Source organism: Oncorhynchus keta, chromosome 35 (assembly GCF_023373465.1).
Source record: "Oncorhynchus keta strain PuntledgeMale-10-30-2019 chromosome 35, Oket_V2, whole genome shotgun sequence".
Classification (NCBI taxonomy): domain Eukaryota; kingdom Metazoa; phylum Chordata; class Actinopteri; order Salmoniformes; family Salmonidae; genus Oncorhynchus; species Oncorhynchus keta.
This window is the reverse complement of record NC_068455.1, coordinates 55,017,278-55,034,446: the sequence shown is the minus strand read 5'-3', so window position 1 is coordinate 55,034,446 and position 17,169 is coordinate 55,017,278. Positions and strand designations below refer to the sequence as shown.

The window sequence follows — 17,169 nt, the reverse complement described above, 5'->3', positions numbered from 1 at the left end:
TTGGACAAGGTGACTTTTATCAATATATTTGCCTGTATTTACCCCCCAAAAAATGAAATGATAATTAGCTGCTAATGTGGCTATCGTAAAGAACTCAAATATTTTTTCACTGGCTGCGGCTGGAGATTCAGGTGTCATTTGGTTAGCTAGCAAGAATTGTGAATCGCTTTGCTAGCTAGCTAGCTATGCTGAACTTGAATGACTGTTATCCACAGTTAGTCTCTTAGCTGTCAATGAAATGTATTTGGCATCAATCGAATGGGCGGGCAGGCAGGCAAATTCCCATTCATTTGTCAACACGTGGGTTGGGACAAGCATACATTGGCAGGCAAGATGCAGAAGGACGAGCAGGCTACTATTCCCCATCATTTCAGTGCAATTTTGACGGCCAACTAGCTTGACGGCCAACTCGCTCTGGCTAGCATTAGTTGTGGATCTTGTTATTGTTGATGTGCATTGGCATCCGAGGGAGGGAAAGTCTACCTTTCCATGGTTGTTTGATCAATAGGACTGTGAAGTTCCCAAATGTAAGAGGACTCCCGTGGTATTTACATATTTGCAGGAATCGATTCAGGTGTATTTTGTGTCTTTTGGCGAAAGCGTTCTAATGGTCTAAAGTCGCGCTGTTGCTACTGCCTGTAAACACACAGTCCAGTTCAAAGTGAATGAAGGCAGGCCCGTGTGGCAAATTGAATATTTCAATATAGGCCTACTGTAGCTCTGCTTGGCTATGTCGTACCAGTCAGCGTAGATTCCGGTCTTGGACAAGACAGATGTTTTTATTAGGTTTTATTTCCTGCAGTGTCTATTAATTGTCCAAACGCATGGCCTCTTTCCCACTCTATATTGCTCTAGAATTTTCACAAATGCCTCACTATATGTAATTCCCAACCATTCTATGAATTAACGAAAACGTGAAGATGACCATATCTAAGTGCTCGCTTGTCAGGAAATGTAATAAATAATAATAATAATAATAATAATATATGCCATTTAGCAGACGCTTTTATCCAAAGCGACTTACAGTCATGTGTGCATACATTCTACGTATGGGTGGTCCCGGGAATCGAACCCACTACCCTGGCGTTACAAGCGCCATGCTCTACCAACTGAGCTACAGAACCCACCAATAAAAAAAGGTGTCATATTCTTCCTGGGGGTCTATATGAACAGATTTGAATAAGATTTCATGTTGCTAAAATGCTGTTCGTTCCACTTTAATTACTGGCCACTGGCAGGAGGGGATGGATCAGTGAGTTTAGGGTCATTGGTGTTTCCTTCTGTCATTTTTCTTCTTCTCTCGCTCTCGCTCTCACTCTCGCTCTCGCTCTCTCAATATCCTGCCTCTATTCCTAATTAAACCTGTGGGATGTGACAAATCTACTATATCCCATTGTAGAAATTACATTTGCATAGATTTACTTCTATTGGTCATCCCAGTGTCATACCAGCTACAGTTGAAGTCGGAAGTTTACATACACTAAGGTTGGAGTCATTAAAACTAATTTTTCAACCACTCCACAAATGTCTTGTGAACAAACTATAGTTTTGGCAAGTTGGTTAGGACATCTACTTTGTGCATGACACAAATAATTTGAATATTTCACTTATAATTCACTGGATCACAATTCCAGTGGGTCAGAAGTTTACATACACTAAGTTGACTGTGCCTTTAAACAGCTTGGAAATTTCCAGAAAATCATGGTTTTAGAAGCTTCTAATAGGCTAATTGACATAATTTGAGTCAATTGGAGGTGTACCTGTGGATGTATTTCAAGGCCTACTTTCAAACTCAGTGTCTCCTTGCTTGACATCATGGGAAAATCAAAATAAATCAGCCAAGACCTCAGAAAATAAATTGTAGACCTCCACAAGTCTGGTTCACCCTTGGGGGAAATTTCCAAACGCCTGAAGGTACCACGTTCATCTGTACAAGCAATAGTACGCAAGTATAAACACCATGGGACCAAGCAGCCATCATATGATTCAGGAAGGAGACGCGTTCTGTACTTTGGTGCGAAAAGATGAATGTACTTTGGTGCGAAAAGTGCAAATCAATCACAGAACAACAGCAAAGGACCTTGTGAAGATGTTGGAGGAAACAGGTACAAAAGTATCTATATCCACAGTAAAACAAGTCCTATATCGACATAACCTGAAAGGCCTCTCAGCAAGGAAGAAGCCACTGCTCCAAAACCGCCATAAAAAAGCCAGACTACAGTTTGCAACTGCACATGGGGACAAAGATCGTCCTTTTTGGAGAAATGTCCTCTGGTCTGATGAAACAAAAATATATCTCTTTAGCCATAATGCCCATCATTATGTTTGGAGGAAAAAGGAGGAGGCTAGCAAGCCAAACAACACCATCCCAACCGTGAAGCACGGGGGTTGCAGCATCATGTTGTGGGGGTGCTTTGCTGCAGGAGGGACTGGTGCACACAAAATAGATGGCGTCATGAGAAAGGAAAATGATGTGGATATATTGAAGCAACATCTTAAATTATTATGGCTGCCATCCCGTTAACGTGATAATTGTCATCAACAACCACTGAATTGCATAGCGCCACACGCAAACAATATTACAAAAAAAGATTTATATTCATGAAATCACAAGTGCAATATAGGAAAACACAGCTTAACCTTTTGTTAATCCACCTGTCATGTCAGATTTTGAAAATATGCTTTACAGCGAAAGCAATCCAAGAGTTTGTGTAAATTTATCGATCGCTCGACAAAACATTATGTACAACTAGCATCAAGTAGCTTGGTCACGAAAATCAGAAAAGCAATCAAATTAATCGGTTACCTTTGATGATCTTCGGATGTTTTCACTCACGAGACTCCCAGTTACACAATAAATGTTCTGTTTGTTCCATAAAGATTATTTTTATATCCAAAATACCTCCGTTTGTTTGGCCCGTTCAGAAATCCACAGGAAAGAGTGGTCACGACAACACAGACAAATTCCAAATAGTTTCCGTAATGTCCACAGAAACATGTCAAACGTTTTTTATAATCAATATTCAGGTTGTTTTTAAAATATATAATCGATAATATATCAACCGCAACTGTCTTTATCAGTAGGAGAGGCAGAGACAATGGCTGCCCAAACTCTGTTACACATATAAAACGCTACTGGCACCCGGCCATACAATGACGCAATGTTATCATTCTCGCTCATTTTTCATAATAAAAGCCTGAAACTATGTCTAGAGACTGTTGACACCTTGAGGAAGCGATAGGAAAATGAATCTGGTTCATATCCCTTTAAATGGAGCAAAGGCAGGCTATGGAACATGGAGTTTTGAAAATAGAAGCCACTTCCTGGTTTGATTTTCCTCAGGGTTTCGCCTGCAATATCAGTTCTGTTATACTCACAGACAATATTTTGACAGTTTTGGAAATTTGCATATATATGCATATATTAGCAACTGAGACTGAGGAGCAGGCCGTTTAGTTTGGGCAACTTATTCATCCAAGCTACTCAATACCCCCCAGCCATAAGAAGTTAAGACATCAGTCAGGAAGTTAAAGCTTGGTCGCAAATGGGTCTTCCAAATGGACATTGACCCCAAGCATAATTCCAAAGTTGTGGCAAAATGACTAAAGGATAGCAAAGTTAAGGTATTGGAGTGGCCAAATCCCTGACCTCAGTCCTATAGGAAATTTGTGGGCAGAACTGAAAAAGCATGTGCGAGCAAGGAGGCCTTACAAACCTGACTCAGTTACACCAGCTCTGTCAGGAGGAATGGGCCAAAATTCACCCAACTTATTGTGGGCTACCCGAAACGTTTGACCCTAGTTAAACAATTTAAGGCAATGCTACCAAATACTAATTGAGTGTTTGTAAACTTCTGACCCACGACACGCAGGTTAAAATATCAAAACAAACTCTGAAACAATTATATTAATTTGGGTGCAGGTCGAAAAGCATTAAAATCAAATCAAATCAAATTTGATTTGTCACATACACATGGTTAGCAGATGTTAATGCGAGTGTAGCGAAATGCTTGTGCTTCTAGTTCCGACAATGCAGTGATAACCAACAAGTAATCTAACTAACAATTCCAAAACTACTGTCTTATACACAGTGTAAGGGGATAACGAATATGTACATAAGGATATATGAATGAGTGATGGTACAGAGCAGCATACAGTAGATGGTATCGAGTACAGTATATACATATGAGATGAGTATGTAGACAAAGTAAACAAAGTGGCATAGTTAAAGTGGCTAGTGATACATGTATTACATAAGGATGCAGTCGATGATGTAGAGTACAGTATATACGTATGCATATGAGATGAATAATGTAGGGTAAGTAACATTATATAAGGTAGCATTGTTTAAAGTGGCTAGTGATATATTTACATTGATTTCCCATCAATTCCCATTATTAAAGTGGCTGGAGTTGGGTCAGTGTCAATGACAGTGTGTTGGCAGCAGCCACTCAATGTTAGTGGTGGCTGTTTAACAGTCTGATGGCCTTGAGATAGAAGCTGTTTTTCAGTCTCTCGGTCCCAGCTTTGATGCACCTGTACTGACCTCGCCTTCTGGATGATAGCGGGGTGAACAGGCAGTGGTTCGGGTGGTTGATGTCCTTGATGATCTTTATGGCCTTCCTGTAACATCGGGTGGTGTAGGTGTCCTGGAGGGCAGGTAGTTTGCCCCCGGTGATGCGTTGTGCATTAAACATTTATGGCAATTTAGCTAGTTAGTTTGCACTTGCTAGCTAATTTGTCATATTTAGCTAGCTTGCTGTTGCTAGCTAATTTGTCCTGTGATATAAACATTGAGTTGTGATTTTACCTGAAATGCACAAGGTCCTCTACTCCGCCAAATAATCCACACATAAAACTGTCAACCGAATCGTTTCTATTTTCTAATTCATCTCTCTTCCTTCCAGGCCTTTTCTTCTCTTGACTTTATATTGCGACATTGCAACTGACCTCGTTCGTCTTTCAGTCACCCACGTGGGTATAAACAATGAGGAGATGGCACGTGGGTACCTGCTTCTATAAACCAATGAGGAGATTGGAGAGGCAGGACTTGCAGCGCTCTCTGCGTCAGAAATATAACTGATTTCTATTTTAGCCCTTGGCAACGCAGACTCTCGTTGGCGCGCACGAGCAGTGTGGGTGTAATAATTGAATAACATATATTTCTACGTTTATTTTGCAATGCTCGTGCACGTGACGCGAGCGGTGTAGTCAGCCTGTAAAGTGTATGTAAACTCCAGATTTCAACTGTAGTTTTCCATTACATTCCCTATTTCTGGAGCATACCTCTCCCCCTGAGAGGCTGGTGGGTCTTAATTTAGGAGGCGCATGACCATTATCTGTTCCTCCTCCAACCCATTAACGTTCCTCATCGCGGGGCTGGGGGGCACCCTGACGTGGGTCGCAGACAACTGTTAGGATGTAAATAATCCGGCCTTGACAACCACCATGGTCACGGTGGTCAAGCTGATAAACAACAGTCACATGGCCACGGGGTGTGTGTGAGCGGTTGTTTGGGCTATGTGTCTAAAACCTACCATACAGACACAGACAGGCACACACAGTTGTCCTCACAAAGCCAATGCAATCTAGATAGGTAAGGTGAGGGGCCAGCCACCCTCTCTCTCTCACTCACATACAGTATACACACACTCTGTCTCTGTCTCTCTCTTTCTATTTCTCTCACATCTGGCAGCACATCTGAATGCGTGTGCTTTGATGCAGTGATCTGAGCTAGTTCTCTACTGTATAATGTCAAGAACATATAGATGTTCTGCTTCATAAACCAAGTCAGATTGCTATGTCAGATAGAGTATGTTTCTAACAATGCAGATCCACTGTCACAAACACTGATTTCCTATTTCACACTAGTCCTCCTATATCTACATTCTCTCTGGTCTCTCCCCTCCCCTTTTCCGATGCCCCCCCCTCCCTCCCCCTCTCCTTCCATATGGTCAGTCCGGCTGCCCCTCCCCTCCTGGAATGTAACAGTAGAACAGTGACCTTCACACAGTGACAGGGACCTGGACGAATGGGGTGTAGGGCTGTTGCGGTGACCATATTACCAGCATACCGGCAGTCACGAGTCATTCTGGTTACCTTATACATTCTGGTTACCTTATGCTACGCTCCAAAATGTCTATCCATGATGGGAGAGAGCCCTAGGCAATGCTGTTGGTTCATTGATTGTGCAGGATGACTTACAGGTAGCCTACAATTATAGTGCATTTGTATTTGATTTTGAATAGCCTAGTAATTGGGATTTTCTTTATAATTAATTGGGTGGCACATTACTTTTAGCTATACAAAATATCTCACCACAATGCATTTCCCTCTCCTCCTCTCTCTCCCTTATTCCTTTTCTCGATCGTGCTGTCTGTCAACAGTTTAGTGACATATTTTTAGTTGCGAAAACATGTTACTATCGATGTTCCCGAACAGATTTCATTTGGTTTCCCAAATGAAGCACTCGGTCGCTGCAGGAACAGAGTTGGAGTGCCCATGGCATACGGAGTTTGGGCGGAATATCACCTGAGCATTCTCCTCAAACAGTGGTTGATGCGTGGAGTGAAAATAAGTGTTCCTATGTTTATTTCTCAGCTGCTCATATACAGCTCCACTATAAAACCAAAGTGGCCTTCCAGGCGTCATTGGAAAACGGACCGCGTTCGCGCGGCCTCCGTTGGCAATTCGAGTTCATACAGATGACATGTTTTTCCCCTACCCCTGTTCCTCCCCATTGAGTTTACGACATCATGTAGCCAATATATGTTTTGAAGAAGTTCTACGGTTTGTGTCATTCACAACCTATAGTTGCCAAGTAAATCTAGCATATAGGATCCGTTTCAAATGATCCCGTTTAACCTCAACATAGCCACTTCATATGCGTACACGCTCCGGGAATGGGAAAAATATCCTTTCTATTTTTTTTCAGATAAGTTCAATTCTATTCTTCTTATTATAAAATCATATATCTAATAATGGCACCGGATTTATAAGCATATGTTGTCAGCTAAATGAACAAGCCTACATACAGCCTATGGTATGGAGCATAGCCAGATGTCATACAGTAGGCCAACTCATACTCTGTTATTCTGAAATACGTTTTCTTCATATCATGTTTCTTTAGACCCGACTAAAGTAAATCAAGCTTTATTGTGATGGTGTATATTACATTGATTTATTAGACTTTCTTAAAATGTAGAGATGTTCCAAAGGCGCGAATCAGCGGCTGGTATGCAGCTCATGGAGGCCTGGAGATATGAAACGTGAAACGGTCAAATACCGTGAGACCAGGAGTCTTTTGCATAGGGCTGGGCGATATATCGAATTAATGAATAGAAAAAAAAATTCCCCGCGATATTCCAAATGCCTGTATCTCAAGAATCGAGGTTTTGTCATTTTTTTACATCATTTTTTGAAGCGTTTATTTCCACTTGTTCTCGTGTTCTATTTTTGGTCTCGTCTCTTTCGCTCCTTCTGTGCTGTGTGCACCTCCAAATGTACACCAGAGATCTGTATATTATGAAGAGATGCACGTCTCCACCCTAGCAAAGGCAGGCGACAAGCTTAAGTCCAAAATAAGCACATATTAACGCATTTGGTTGATTTTTGGACCGATTTTAGCGAGAGTGAAACCTCTCGCTTCGCCTCTTCCTCTACGGTTTACACACACCAGCCCCTTACCCCTGCCTCTCACACCAACGAAGTCCTCTCTGACAAGCGGTTTCAAAACGCTATATGGATTTGAGGTTTGGTCCAACATAATCAATCATATGGACACCAAAGCCCATTGAGACGTTATTTTACTGTTGTAGAGAAGAAGATAGCTTTACTAACCAAACCCTGGCTTGAAATATAAACCTGAAATATAAAGATTAGCTTGCCAGTCACTAGCACGTGGGTTTGAGAGATTGTTGGAGACGTGTGTTCATCTTCTATAGTGCCTGCTACAAGAAGTTAGTCATTATTAGTGAATGTGCATGGTTCTAGTTACATTTGTAATGACAAAATGACATTTTCATAGACAAGACTTGAAAACCAGATCAGTGATTATTGAGAGAGAAAAAAAAGCAGGTTAAATTATGTTGATTAAAGAATTTAATTATTAAAGGGTCTTATGGTAACTTCACAAGCCCTGAATTCATTAGACTGTTTGCAATGCAGTGTATTTGACCTTTTACTAAGTCAACAACGCTTGCATTTAGAAATGTTTGCTAATTTATAAAATAAAAAAATAATAAATGAATAATGATAAATACATTTACACACAGTGCCTTTGGAAATTATTCAGATCCTTTGACTTTTTCCACAGTTTGTTGTTGTTACATTACAGCCTTATTTTCCCCCCTCATCAATCTACACACAATACCCCAAGCAGAAACAGGTTTTTAGAAATGTTTACAAATTTATAAAAAATTAAAAACTGAAATATTACATTTACATAAGTATTCAGATTCTTTACTCTGTACTTTGTTGATGCACCTTTGGCAGCGATTACAGCCTGGAGGCTACAAGCTTGCCACACCTGTATTTGGGGAGTTTCTCCCATTCTTCTCTTCAGATACTCTAAAGTTCTGTCAGGTTGGATGGGGAGCGTTGCTGCACAGCTATTTTCAGGTCTCCAGAGATGTTCGATTGGGTTCAAGTCTTGGCTGTGAGCTTAGGGTTGTAGTCCTGTTGGAAGGTGAACCTTCACCCCGAGTCTGAGGTCCTGAGCGTTCTGGAGCAGGTTTTCATCAAGGATCTCTCTGTACTTTGCTCTATTCATCTTTGCCTTGATCCTGACTAGTCTCCCAGTCCATGCCAGTGAATAACATCCCCACCCCATAGCATGATGCTGCCACCACCATGCTTTACCGTAGGAATGGTGCCAGGTTTCCTCCAGACATGATGCTTGGCATGCAGGCCAATCTTGGTTTCATCGGACCAGAGAATCTTGTTTCTCATGGTCTGAGAGTCTTTAGGGGCCTTTTGGCAAACTCCAAGCGAGCTGTCGTATGCCTTTTAGTGAGGAGTGGCTTCCATCTGGTCACTCTACCATAAAGGCCTAATTGGTGGAGTGCTGCAGAGATGGTTGTCCTTCTGTAATGTTCTCCCATTTCCACAGAGGACCTCTGGAGCTCTGTCACAGTGACCACCGGGTTCTTGGTCACTTCACTGACCACGACCCTTCTCGCCCGATTTTTCAGTTTGGCAGGACGGCCAGCTTTAGGAAGAGTGTTGTTGGTTCCAAACTTCTTCCATTTAAGTATGATGGAGGCAACTGTGTTCTTGGCAACCTTTAATGCTCCAGACATCTTTTGGTACTCGTCCCCAGATCTGTGGATGGACACAATTCTGTCTTGGAGCTCTACGGACAATATCTTCGACCTCATAGGTTGGTTTTTGCTCTGACGTGCACAGTCAACTGTGGTACCTTATATAAACAGGTTTGGGCCTTTTCAAATCACGTCCAATCAATTGAATTTACAACAGGTGGACTTCAATCAAGTTGTCGAAACATCTCAAGCATGATCAATGGAAACAGGATGCACCTGAGCTCAATATCGAGTTCATAGCAAAGGGTCTGAATACCACCACAGCCCTATGTGGGTGTCGGGCAGAGTCAGAGATGGATGAGAGGGGAGGAGACAGGACCCTAGTCACTAACATCTCCTGTCGGTTCATATACCATATGACAGGTATAATCGATGAATTGATGAGTGTGCTTGTGGAATCTGATGGTCCAGTGATCGGATATTAGTTATTGAGCTGGAACAATCTCAAGGTGTTCTGTATTGTTACACCCTTGAGTGGCTGAGATGTGCATGTGTCTGCAATGCAATTTTGCAAAGTGGATCACAGTGAAACTGTCCGTCATCCTAGCAACCAGCAAGCATAAGGAACTATGTCAGTCATCCTTAGCAATGAGCCGACACCCCACACTACAGGCATACAAATGGCTTTGACAGCACGTGCAATACCAGGGTTGTGGGTTCGATTCCCACTGGAGACCAGTATGAAGAAAGTATGAAGATGTATGCGTATGCACTCGCTACTTTAAGTCTCTCTGGATAAGAGGGTCTGCTGGAATGACTGAAATGTAAAAATGTAATTGACATACGATAATGATAACAGCCATTGACTGTATGTCAGGTATTATATTTGACAGCTGCCAGTTAGATTGTGTTTGTTAGCGTTGCCGCGCCGGGCTGAAACCATCTGCTCTTCCATCCTCATCCCCATGACCTTCATCTGTCTCCCAGGCCTCTTCACTCAACCAGACTACTACACGACTAGGATCTTCATTTGAACCAGTTTTCTACAGCAGGAAAATAATCCTGCGGCAACAGGAAATGTGAATCATTACGGTGATTTATAACTAATGGACATTTCTTTGTAGGGTTTGATACATTTTTCATTATGGGCAAATAAAGTCTGACATTTTAAAGAGGAATTTACATTATTTAGATGCATTTTACTACATCGAATACACTATTTGCATATCCAAATTCTCAGCAACAAGAGTGATCAGATTAAGATCCTACATCTATCTGTAGCCAAGCCTTGTTCACAGAGCCTCTTGCTCTGTAACAAATAGCAATGTTTCTCCCTGTCTTTAAGGCTGATGTATTCCCAGTTTGTCCCTGGCATAATTTCCTCTGCGCAGTCATGGGAGATATAAGCTTGATGGTGGTACTGCATTTAAAGTAGCATTTATACATTATAAATGCATTGCAGGTGCCACATTAGATGGATGTCTTTCCATCAAGTCTCTGCCCGTGCCACTAGTGATGGAATACTCCACCTATGACCGTGAGAGCTCCTTGTGGTTCATCCAACACAGTCTGGATACCCAATCAATCAACCACACAGACTCACACAGCAGCTCTGAACCCCCAATTCAAACTAAACTCTGTAAACCATCATTTCTGCATTAAGACCTTGTTTGTATGATGAAGTGGTCGTTATGATTCTACTATAGAAGTTGGAAAAAAGTGTTAAGGGACAACCCTTAGTGGAACACAGTAGCTCTTTTCAACTTAATGCAGGAGGCGGAGTTGACATTCTCTTAGTGAAAGTTATTTGGTCTACTCTACTCTACTAGAAATGTATTCCTTTGTGGACTATTCAAATATAATTTACCTGTCACTTTTATTATTGTGTTATTGTTCGGTACTTGATATGTTCCTTCAAGTTGACCTTTAAGAACTGAAAACGCTCTTCTCAAAAGTGTACTTATAATTACTTTTTGCCCTTTCCTGTTACCCCTACGGACTGTAAACTTTTAACTGCCTTTCGATGAGTAATGCATTCCATTTGTTATAGCACCATAGTTCATAATGATAATAACTCACAATCTGCATGTTAATTAGTTGCTATTTATGCTGGTTATGACTGCTGCAATGCCCCATGGGAGTCGTCTGCTCTAACCACCGCTGCTTATGAATTGGATTTCCACCACATTACATCTGCATATAATAGAACAATAACAAGCGGGAACATTAGAGTGAATGTTATATTATGTGATTAGAACGTTTTCATAAGTGATTGCGTGTGTGGCCAGGCTGATGTAATGACTGTGATTGAGTGACTGTGGTGGTCAGTAGGTAAGTTGGGGAACTGTGTGACAGAGTGATATGCCTGCAGACTCTAAAGGATGGATGAATGGGTGGGGGGGGTAAACTCATACAGTATGGGGTCGTTGTGGGCAGAGATGGATGGGACTGTATGGGAGCGCCATGGGCGGAGGTGTTTCTTTGAGATTGTGGGGGGATCGGAATGGGAGGGTGGGGAGAAGGATCCCCGCCCCGAAGGAGTGAATACAGATTGTCCCTGCAGTTAACCAACCAACCTCACTTCCTCCATCCCTACCAACTTCCATTGGGACAGAGGCAGCCATTCATCTATAAAGTCGAAATAGGGACAGAAATGGCCACTCCATTCTGCTTTGGTAGTGACAGCTGTTATGGTGCTATAGCATCCTGTCTGGCTGACCTTGAGTTATTCCCAATGCCATCTCTGAGGGTGAAGTGTGTTACCAAGGACAGGTTGACAGAGGTTCATTCTATAGGGAGTTTGTGAGGTGTTTGTTTACACTCTGTTTAACCTTCAGTACAATGTTGTAGCCAGGCCCTACAATTACACAATAGAAATATATATTTTTGACAGTGCTAAGGGATGTGAGGACAAGCTAAGTGAGAAGAGAACAGATGGTGCACTCTTCTGAGTCAAATGCAGCATGTCTTTTAAAAAAGATGCTTCTTGTTCTCCTTCAGGGCAGTGCAGACTGCAAAATATGTAACTCTTTTTTTTTAATAGACAGGGGTTGATTGGACACTAAACACTGTAGGGTGCCTTGCTGTAACTACAGGGGTCCTCAGGAGCAGTCCAGTTTGGTCTGAACAGGGGCCGCATGACATAGTCTGTTAAGGGCTGCCCTGGCTATAGAGGAAATTACACATCGACCGAGCGGCCCTTTTTAAATAGCAGACAAACGCTCCCGGAATTAGTGCTGGGTCACTGAGACGCCCCAAACTAGGTGACAAATCTGTTGATGTGCCCTTGAGCAAGGCATTTAACTCCAATTGCTCCTGTAAATCGCTCTGGATTAGTTTTAGGAATGAGAGAGGGTTGCTCCTCAGAATCCAAATGTTGTGTCATGTTGTTGGCATCTGGGGTTGGATATTGAAGTTACTTGGGCCCCTCATGATGTGGTGTTTTGGGAATTAACTGGCAATTGCAAATGCTTGGATTCTTTAATCCTCGGGGTAATCCGCCCAGAGTGATATTGAAATGTAATCGTCATTTCTCTCCCTCTAAAGCTTTTAGGATCTATTTATTGCCCCAACAACAGGACGTAAACACCAATCTCCTATTAGGAACATATTGGCACTTATGGAGGGATATAAACTAGTCTTTAGCAAAATTGAACTGGGACCAGTTGGTACAGTTGAAGTCGGAAGTTTACATACACCTTAGTCAAAAAAACATTTAAACTCAGTCTTTCACAATTCCTGACATTTAATCCTGGTAAAACTTCCCTGTCATAGGTCAGTTAGGATCAGTAGAGAGAGTGATGTATTTCAGCTTTTATTTATTTCATCACATTCCCATTGTGTCAGAAGTTTACATACACTCAATTAGTATTTGGCCTTAAATTGTTGAACTTGGGTCAAACGTTTCGGGGTAGCCTTCCACAAGCTTCCCACAATAAGTTGGGTGAATTTTGGCCTATTCCTCCTGACAGAGCTGGTGTAACTGAGTCAGGTTTATAGGCCTCCTTGCTCGCACACGCTTTTTCAGTTCTGCCCACACATTTTCTATAGGATTGAGGTCAGGGCTTTGTGATGGCCACTCCAATACCTTGACATTGTTGTCCTTAAGCCATTTTGCCACAACTTTGGAAGTGTGCTTGGCGTCATTATCCATTTGGAAGACCCATTTGCGACCAAGCTTTATCTTCCTGACTGATGTCTTGAGATGTTGCATCATTATATCCACATCATTTTTCTTTCTCATGATGCCATCTATTTTGTGAAGTGCACCAGTCCCTCCTGCAGCAAAGCACCCCCACAACGTGATGCTGCCACCCCGTGCTTCACGGTTGGGATGGTGTTCTTCGGCTTGCAAGCTTCCCCCTTTTTCCTCCAAACATAACGATGGTCATTATGGCCAAACAGTTTTATTTTTGTTTCATCAGACCAGAGGACATTTTTCCAAAAAGTACGATCTTTGTCCCCATGTGCATTTGCAAACCGTAGTCTGGCATTTTAATGGCAGTTTTGGAGCAGTGGCTTCTTCCTTGCTGAGCGGCCTTTCAGGTTATGTCAATATCGGACTCATTTTACTGTGGGTATAGAAACTTTTGTACCTGTTTCCTCCAGCATCTTCACAAGGTCCTTTGCTGTTGTTCTGGAATTGATTTGCACTTTTCGCACCAAAGTACTTTCATCTCTAGGAGACAGAACACATCTCCTTCCTGAGTGGTATGACGGCTGCGTGGTCCCATGGTGTTTATACTTGCGTACTATTATTTGTACAGATGAACGTGGTACCTTCAGGCATTTGGAAATTTCTCCCAAGGACGAACCAGAGGTCTTGGCTGATTTCTTTTGATTTTCCTATGATGTCAAGCAAAGAGGCACTGAGTTTGAAGGTAAGCCTTGAAATACATCCACAGGTTCACCTCCAATTGACTCAAAATGTCAATTAGGCTCTCAGAAGCTGCTAAAGCCATAACATCATTGTCTGGAATTTTCCAAGCTGTTTAAAGGCACAGTCAACTTAGTGTATGTAGCCTTCTGACCCACTGGAACTGTGATACAGTGAATTATAAGTGAAATAATCAGTTTGTAAATAATTGTTGGAAAAATGACTTGTGTCATGCACAGAGTAGATGTCCTAACCGACTTGCCAAAACTATAGTTTGTTAACAAGACATTTGTGGAGTGGTTGAAAAATGAGATTTAATGACTCCAAGTGTTTGTAAACTCACTTCTTGAGTCTTGATATATTCTTGGACGGATGTTCTGATCTAAAGTCAAGCCTTATGGGTGTCCGGAAAGACAGGTAGCTAGCTATAAATGACAGCATAGCTGGCAAGTCGCATTCAAGGAACAGAATCACACACCAGTGACCCCTGTGACAAACACCAGATAGCCACACACACATACACGCGCACACACATACTGCTTGACTTTATTAATACCACCAGGCCTACATAGTGAATCCTGGACTGGCCCTAGTCCACAACCATCGTGACACGGCACAAATTCTGACATCCAGTACTGCCTTTGGTATTTCAGTCTGTACCTCCCTCGAGAGTGTGTGTGTATATTTGTGAGAGAGGAGAACACGGTTTCACAGCCAAGACAAGGAGAGGGAGATTGGGAGAGGGGAAAGGGACCCTGTTAGGTTATGGACCTGGAGGTACACCCAGTCCCTTCTCTTTCCTTTATCTCTAGCGTTTCGATCCTCCATTTTGTTTTGAGGCTGACCTATCTTCTTGTACGTGTCTACTTCTCTTCTTCCTCAGAATGGGCTCAACGCGTTGCACCTGGCAGCTAAGGAGGGCCACGTGGAGCTGGTCCAGGAGCTGCTGGAGAGAGGCTCAGCTGTGGACTCGGCCACCAAGGTGGGTTCCCTTACCGCACTACCGTATGTGGCGCTAGCACAGTGGGATAGAATCAAATTAGGAAGAGCTACAGCACATGAGCTACGTCCATCCACGTCCGCTGTAGGTAGACTACTCATTTTATCCACAACTGGGTAAAGGCTTGTTAGGAGCTTGCATGCTGGTCAAGTGTTAAGATTATATTTCTCTTAGCTGCTTTGGACTTTTGGATTACAAATAAAGATAGCTAGAAATATCATAATCAAATGAGCTGTCAAAAGAAAGTGTTCCAAAGATCTTGGACGATAACACATTTTGTTTTTCTTCCGTTGTGAAATCTGATGCGCTGTTTTACACTGAAAAGCAATTGTGCTTTGGTTTGTTTTGGCTTGATGTTGTACTTTACAACGGAGGTAAAATATTTTAAACGACACAAAAACGGGATGCATTTCTCTGAAAAGTCTGCTCGTTCAAGGTATCAGTCTCCAAAATAAGGGCCCTAAACGTGGTTCAAGTGTCACACACAGGGGTTAACCAGGTCAGTGTCGTCAAACAACTCTTGCCCTACATTAACCTGACTCTTAACCTTTTCAACAGTGAGATAACACGACCATACCCAGGGCAGACAGCCATATCCATAACCAGCACCCAATGGACTGCGCTGCACTGCAACCTATCGCCGTCACATGACTGTGCAGTCTAGCTTCAGAGCACTAGGGTGTAGCAGGCAGGAAAAGGGATGCAGCTAGTTTCTTTGAACATGGAGGCAGTTATGCCAAGCTGTGAACATGGAGAAGGTCTATTCCTTCTGAGCAGCATGTTTAGGGTGTCGTTTGACTTGTTACAGATGTAGGACCTTAATTTGATCACTCTTTCCTGCAATGTGGGACATTTCAAACGTGTAGTGTTTTTTGAGGTTTAAAACGATAAGTCTTGTGTTTTCTAGCATATTTAATTGTGTTTACTGTACATGACTCATTTAAATGTGTATTTTGACAACAGAACATCCCAAACTTTTTAAAAACAGATTTCCACTCTGAAACAGGAGCCTCTTGACTTGATTTCTTGTTCAACATGGCCTAATTAAAAGCATTGAGGGTTTAAGGCTCTCTATGAGTGGTAAAGCTTCATTATTTCTAGCTGTCTGTGTCACAGCATCATTAGGAGTGCACCTCAGAAAGGCCCCCTTATCTCCATCACTGAGCCATAGGTGTCTGTGGATATGCTTGTTTGGGGTGTCACATCTTTAATCAGTGATGGAGAGAATTAATGAAGAGAAAAAAATGATAGGAGTGCCTGTAGACAATGAGATGGCGGAGATGGCGGTGATGACTGTGTGTGTGTGTGTGTGTGTGTGTGTGTGTGTGTGTGTGTGTGTGTGTGTGTGTGTGTGTGTGTGTGTGTGTGTGTGTGTGTGTGTGTGTGTGTGTGTGTGTGTGTGTGTGTGTGTCAAATATTTGATACTACTGTAATAGTAATAGTAATACAATTTGTATGCTTTTTTGTCAAAGCTGAAATACAGGACAAAGTCGTTTTTGTCATTTCTATTTATGTCTGAAATGACAGTTGATGTCATTACTGTATGTTATCCATCCTCTTTGTAAGACAGAGTTGAAAGTGAACCCCTTGTTTTGTGTATTGATTGACACAGTTCGCCTTGTTCTCTATAATGGTGTAATATGTGTCTTTCTGTGTTCTTCCATCCCAGAAAGGGAACACAGCCCTCCACATTGCCTCTCTGGCCGGACAGGCCGAGGTGGTGAAGATACTGGTGAAGCGCGGCGCAGAAATCAACTCTCAGTCTCAGGTAAGAGATTTGTATTTTGTATTTAACCTGTATTTAACTAGGCAAGTCAGTTAAGAACATATATACAATTATGACATACCCCGGCCAAACCCCAACCCGGACGATGCTGGGCCAATTGTGCGCCACCCTATGGGACTCCCAATCAAGGCCAGTTGTGATACAGCCTGGAATTGAACCAGGGTCTGTATTGACGCCTCTAGCACTGAAATGCAGTGCCTTAGCCCGTTGCACCACTTGGGAGCCCTCAACAGTAGCATGGCAGCAG

General features: G+C 42.3%; 1 protein-coding gene across 1 annotated transcript in view; it reads left to right on the top strand.

Annotated features, from left to right (window-relative positions):
• Positions 1-17,169, top strand: part of LOC118368638 (ankyrin-2) — a 107,897-nt gene that overhangs the window by 13,933 nt on the left and 76,795 nt on the right. The window contains 2 exon segments of the mRNA XM_052495729.1: positions 15,020-15,118; positions 16,806-16,904. Of these exon segments, the coding sequence (XP_052351689.1) occupies positions 15,020-15,118; positions 16,806-16,904 (198 nt within the window).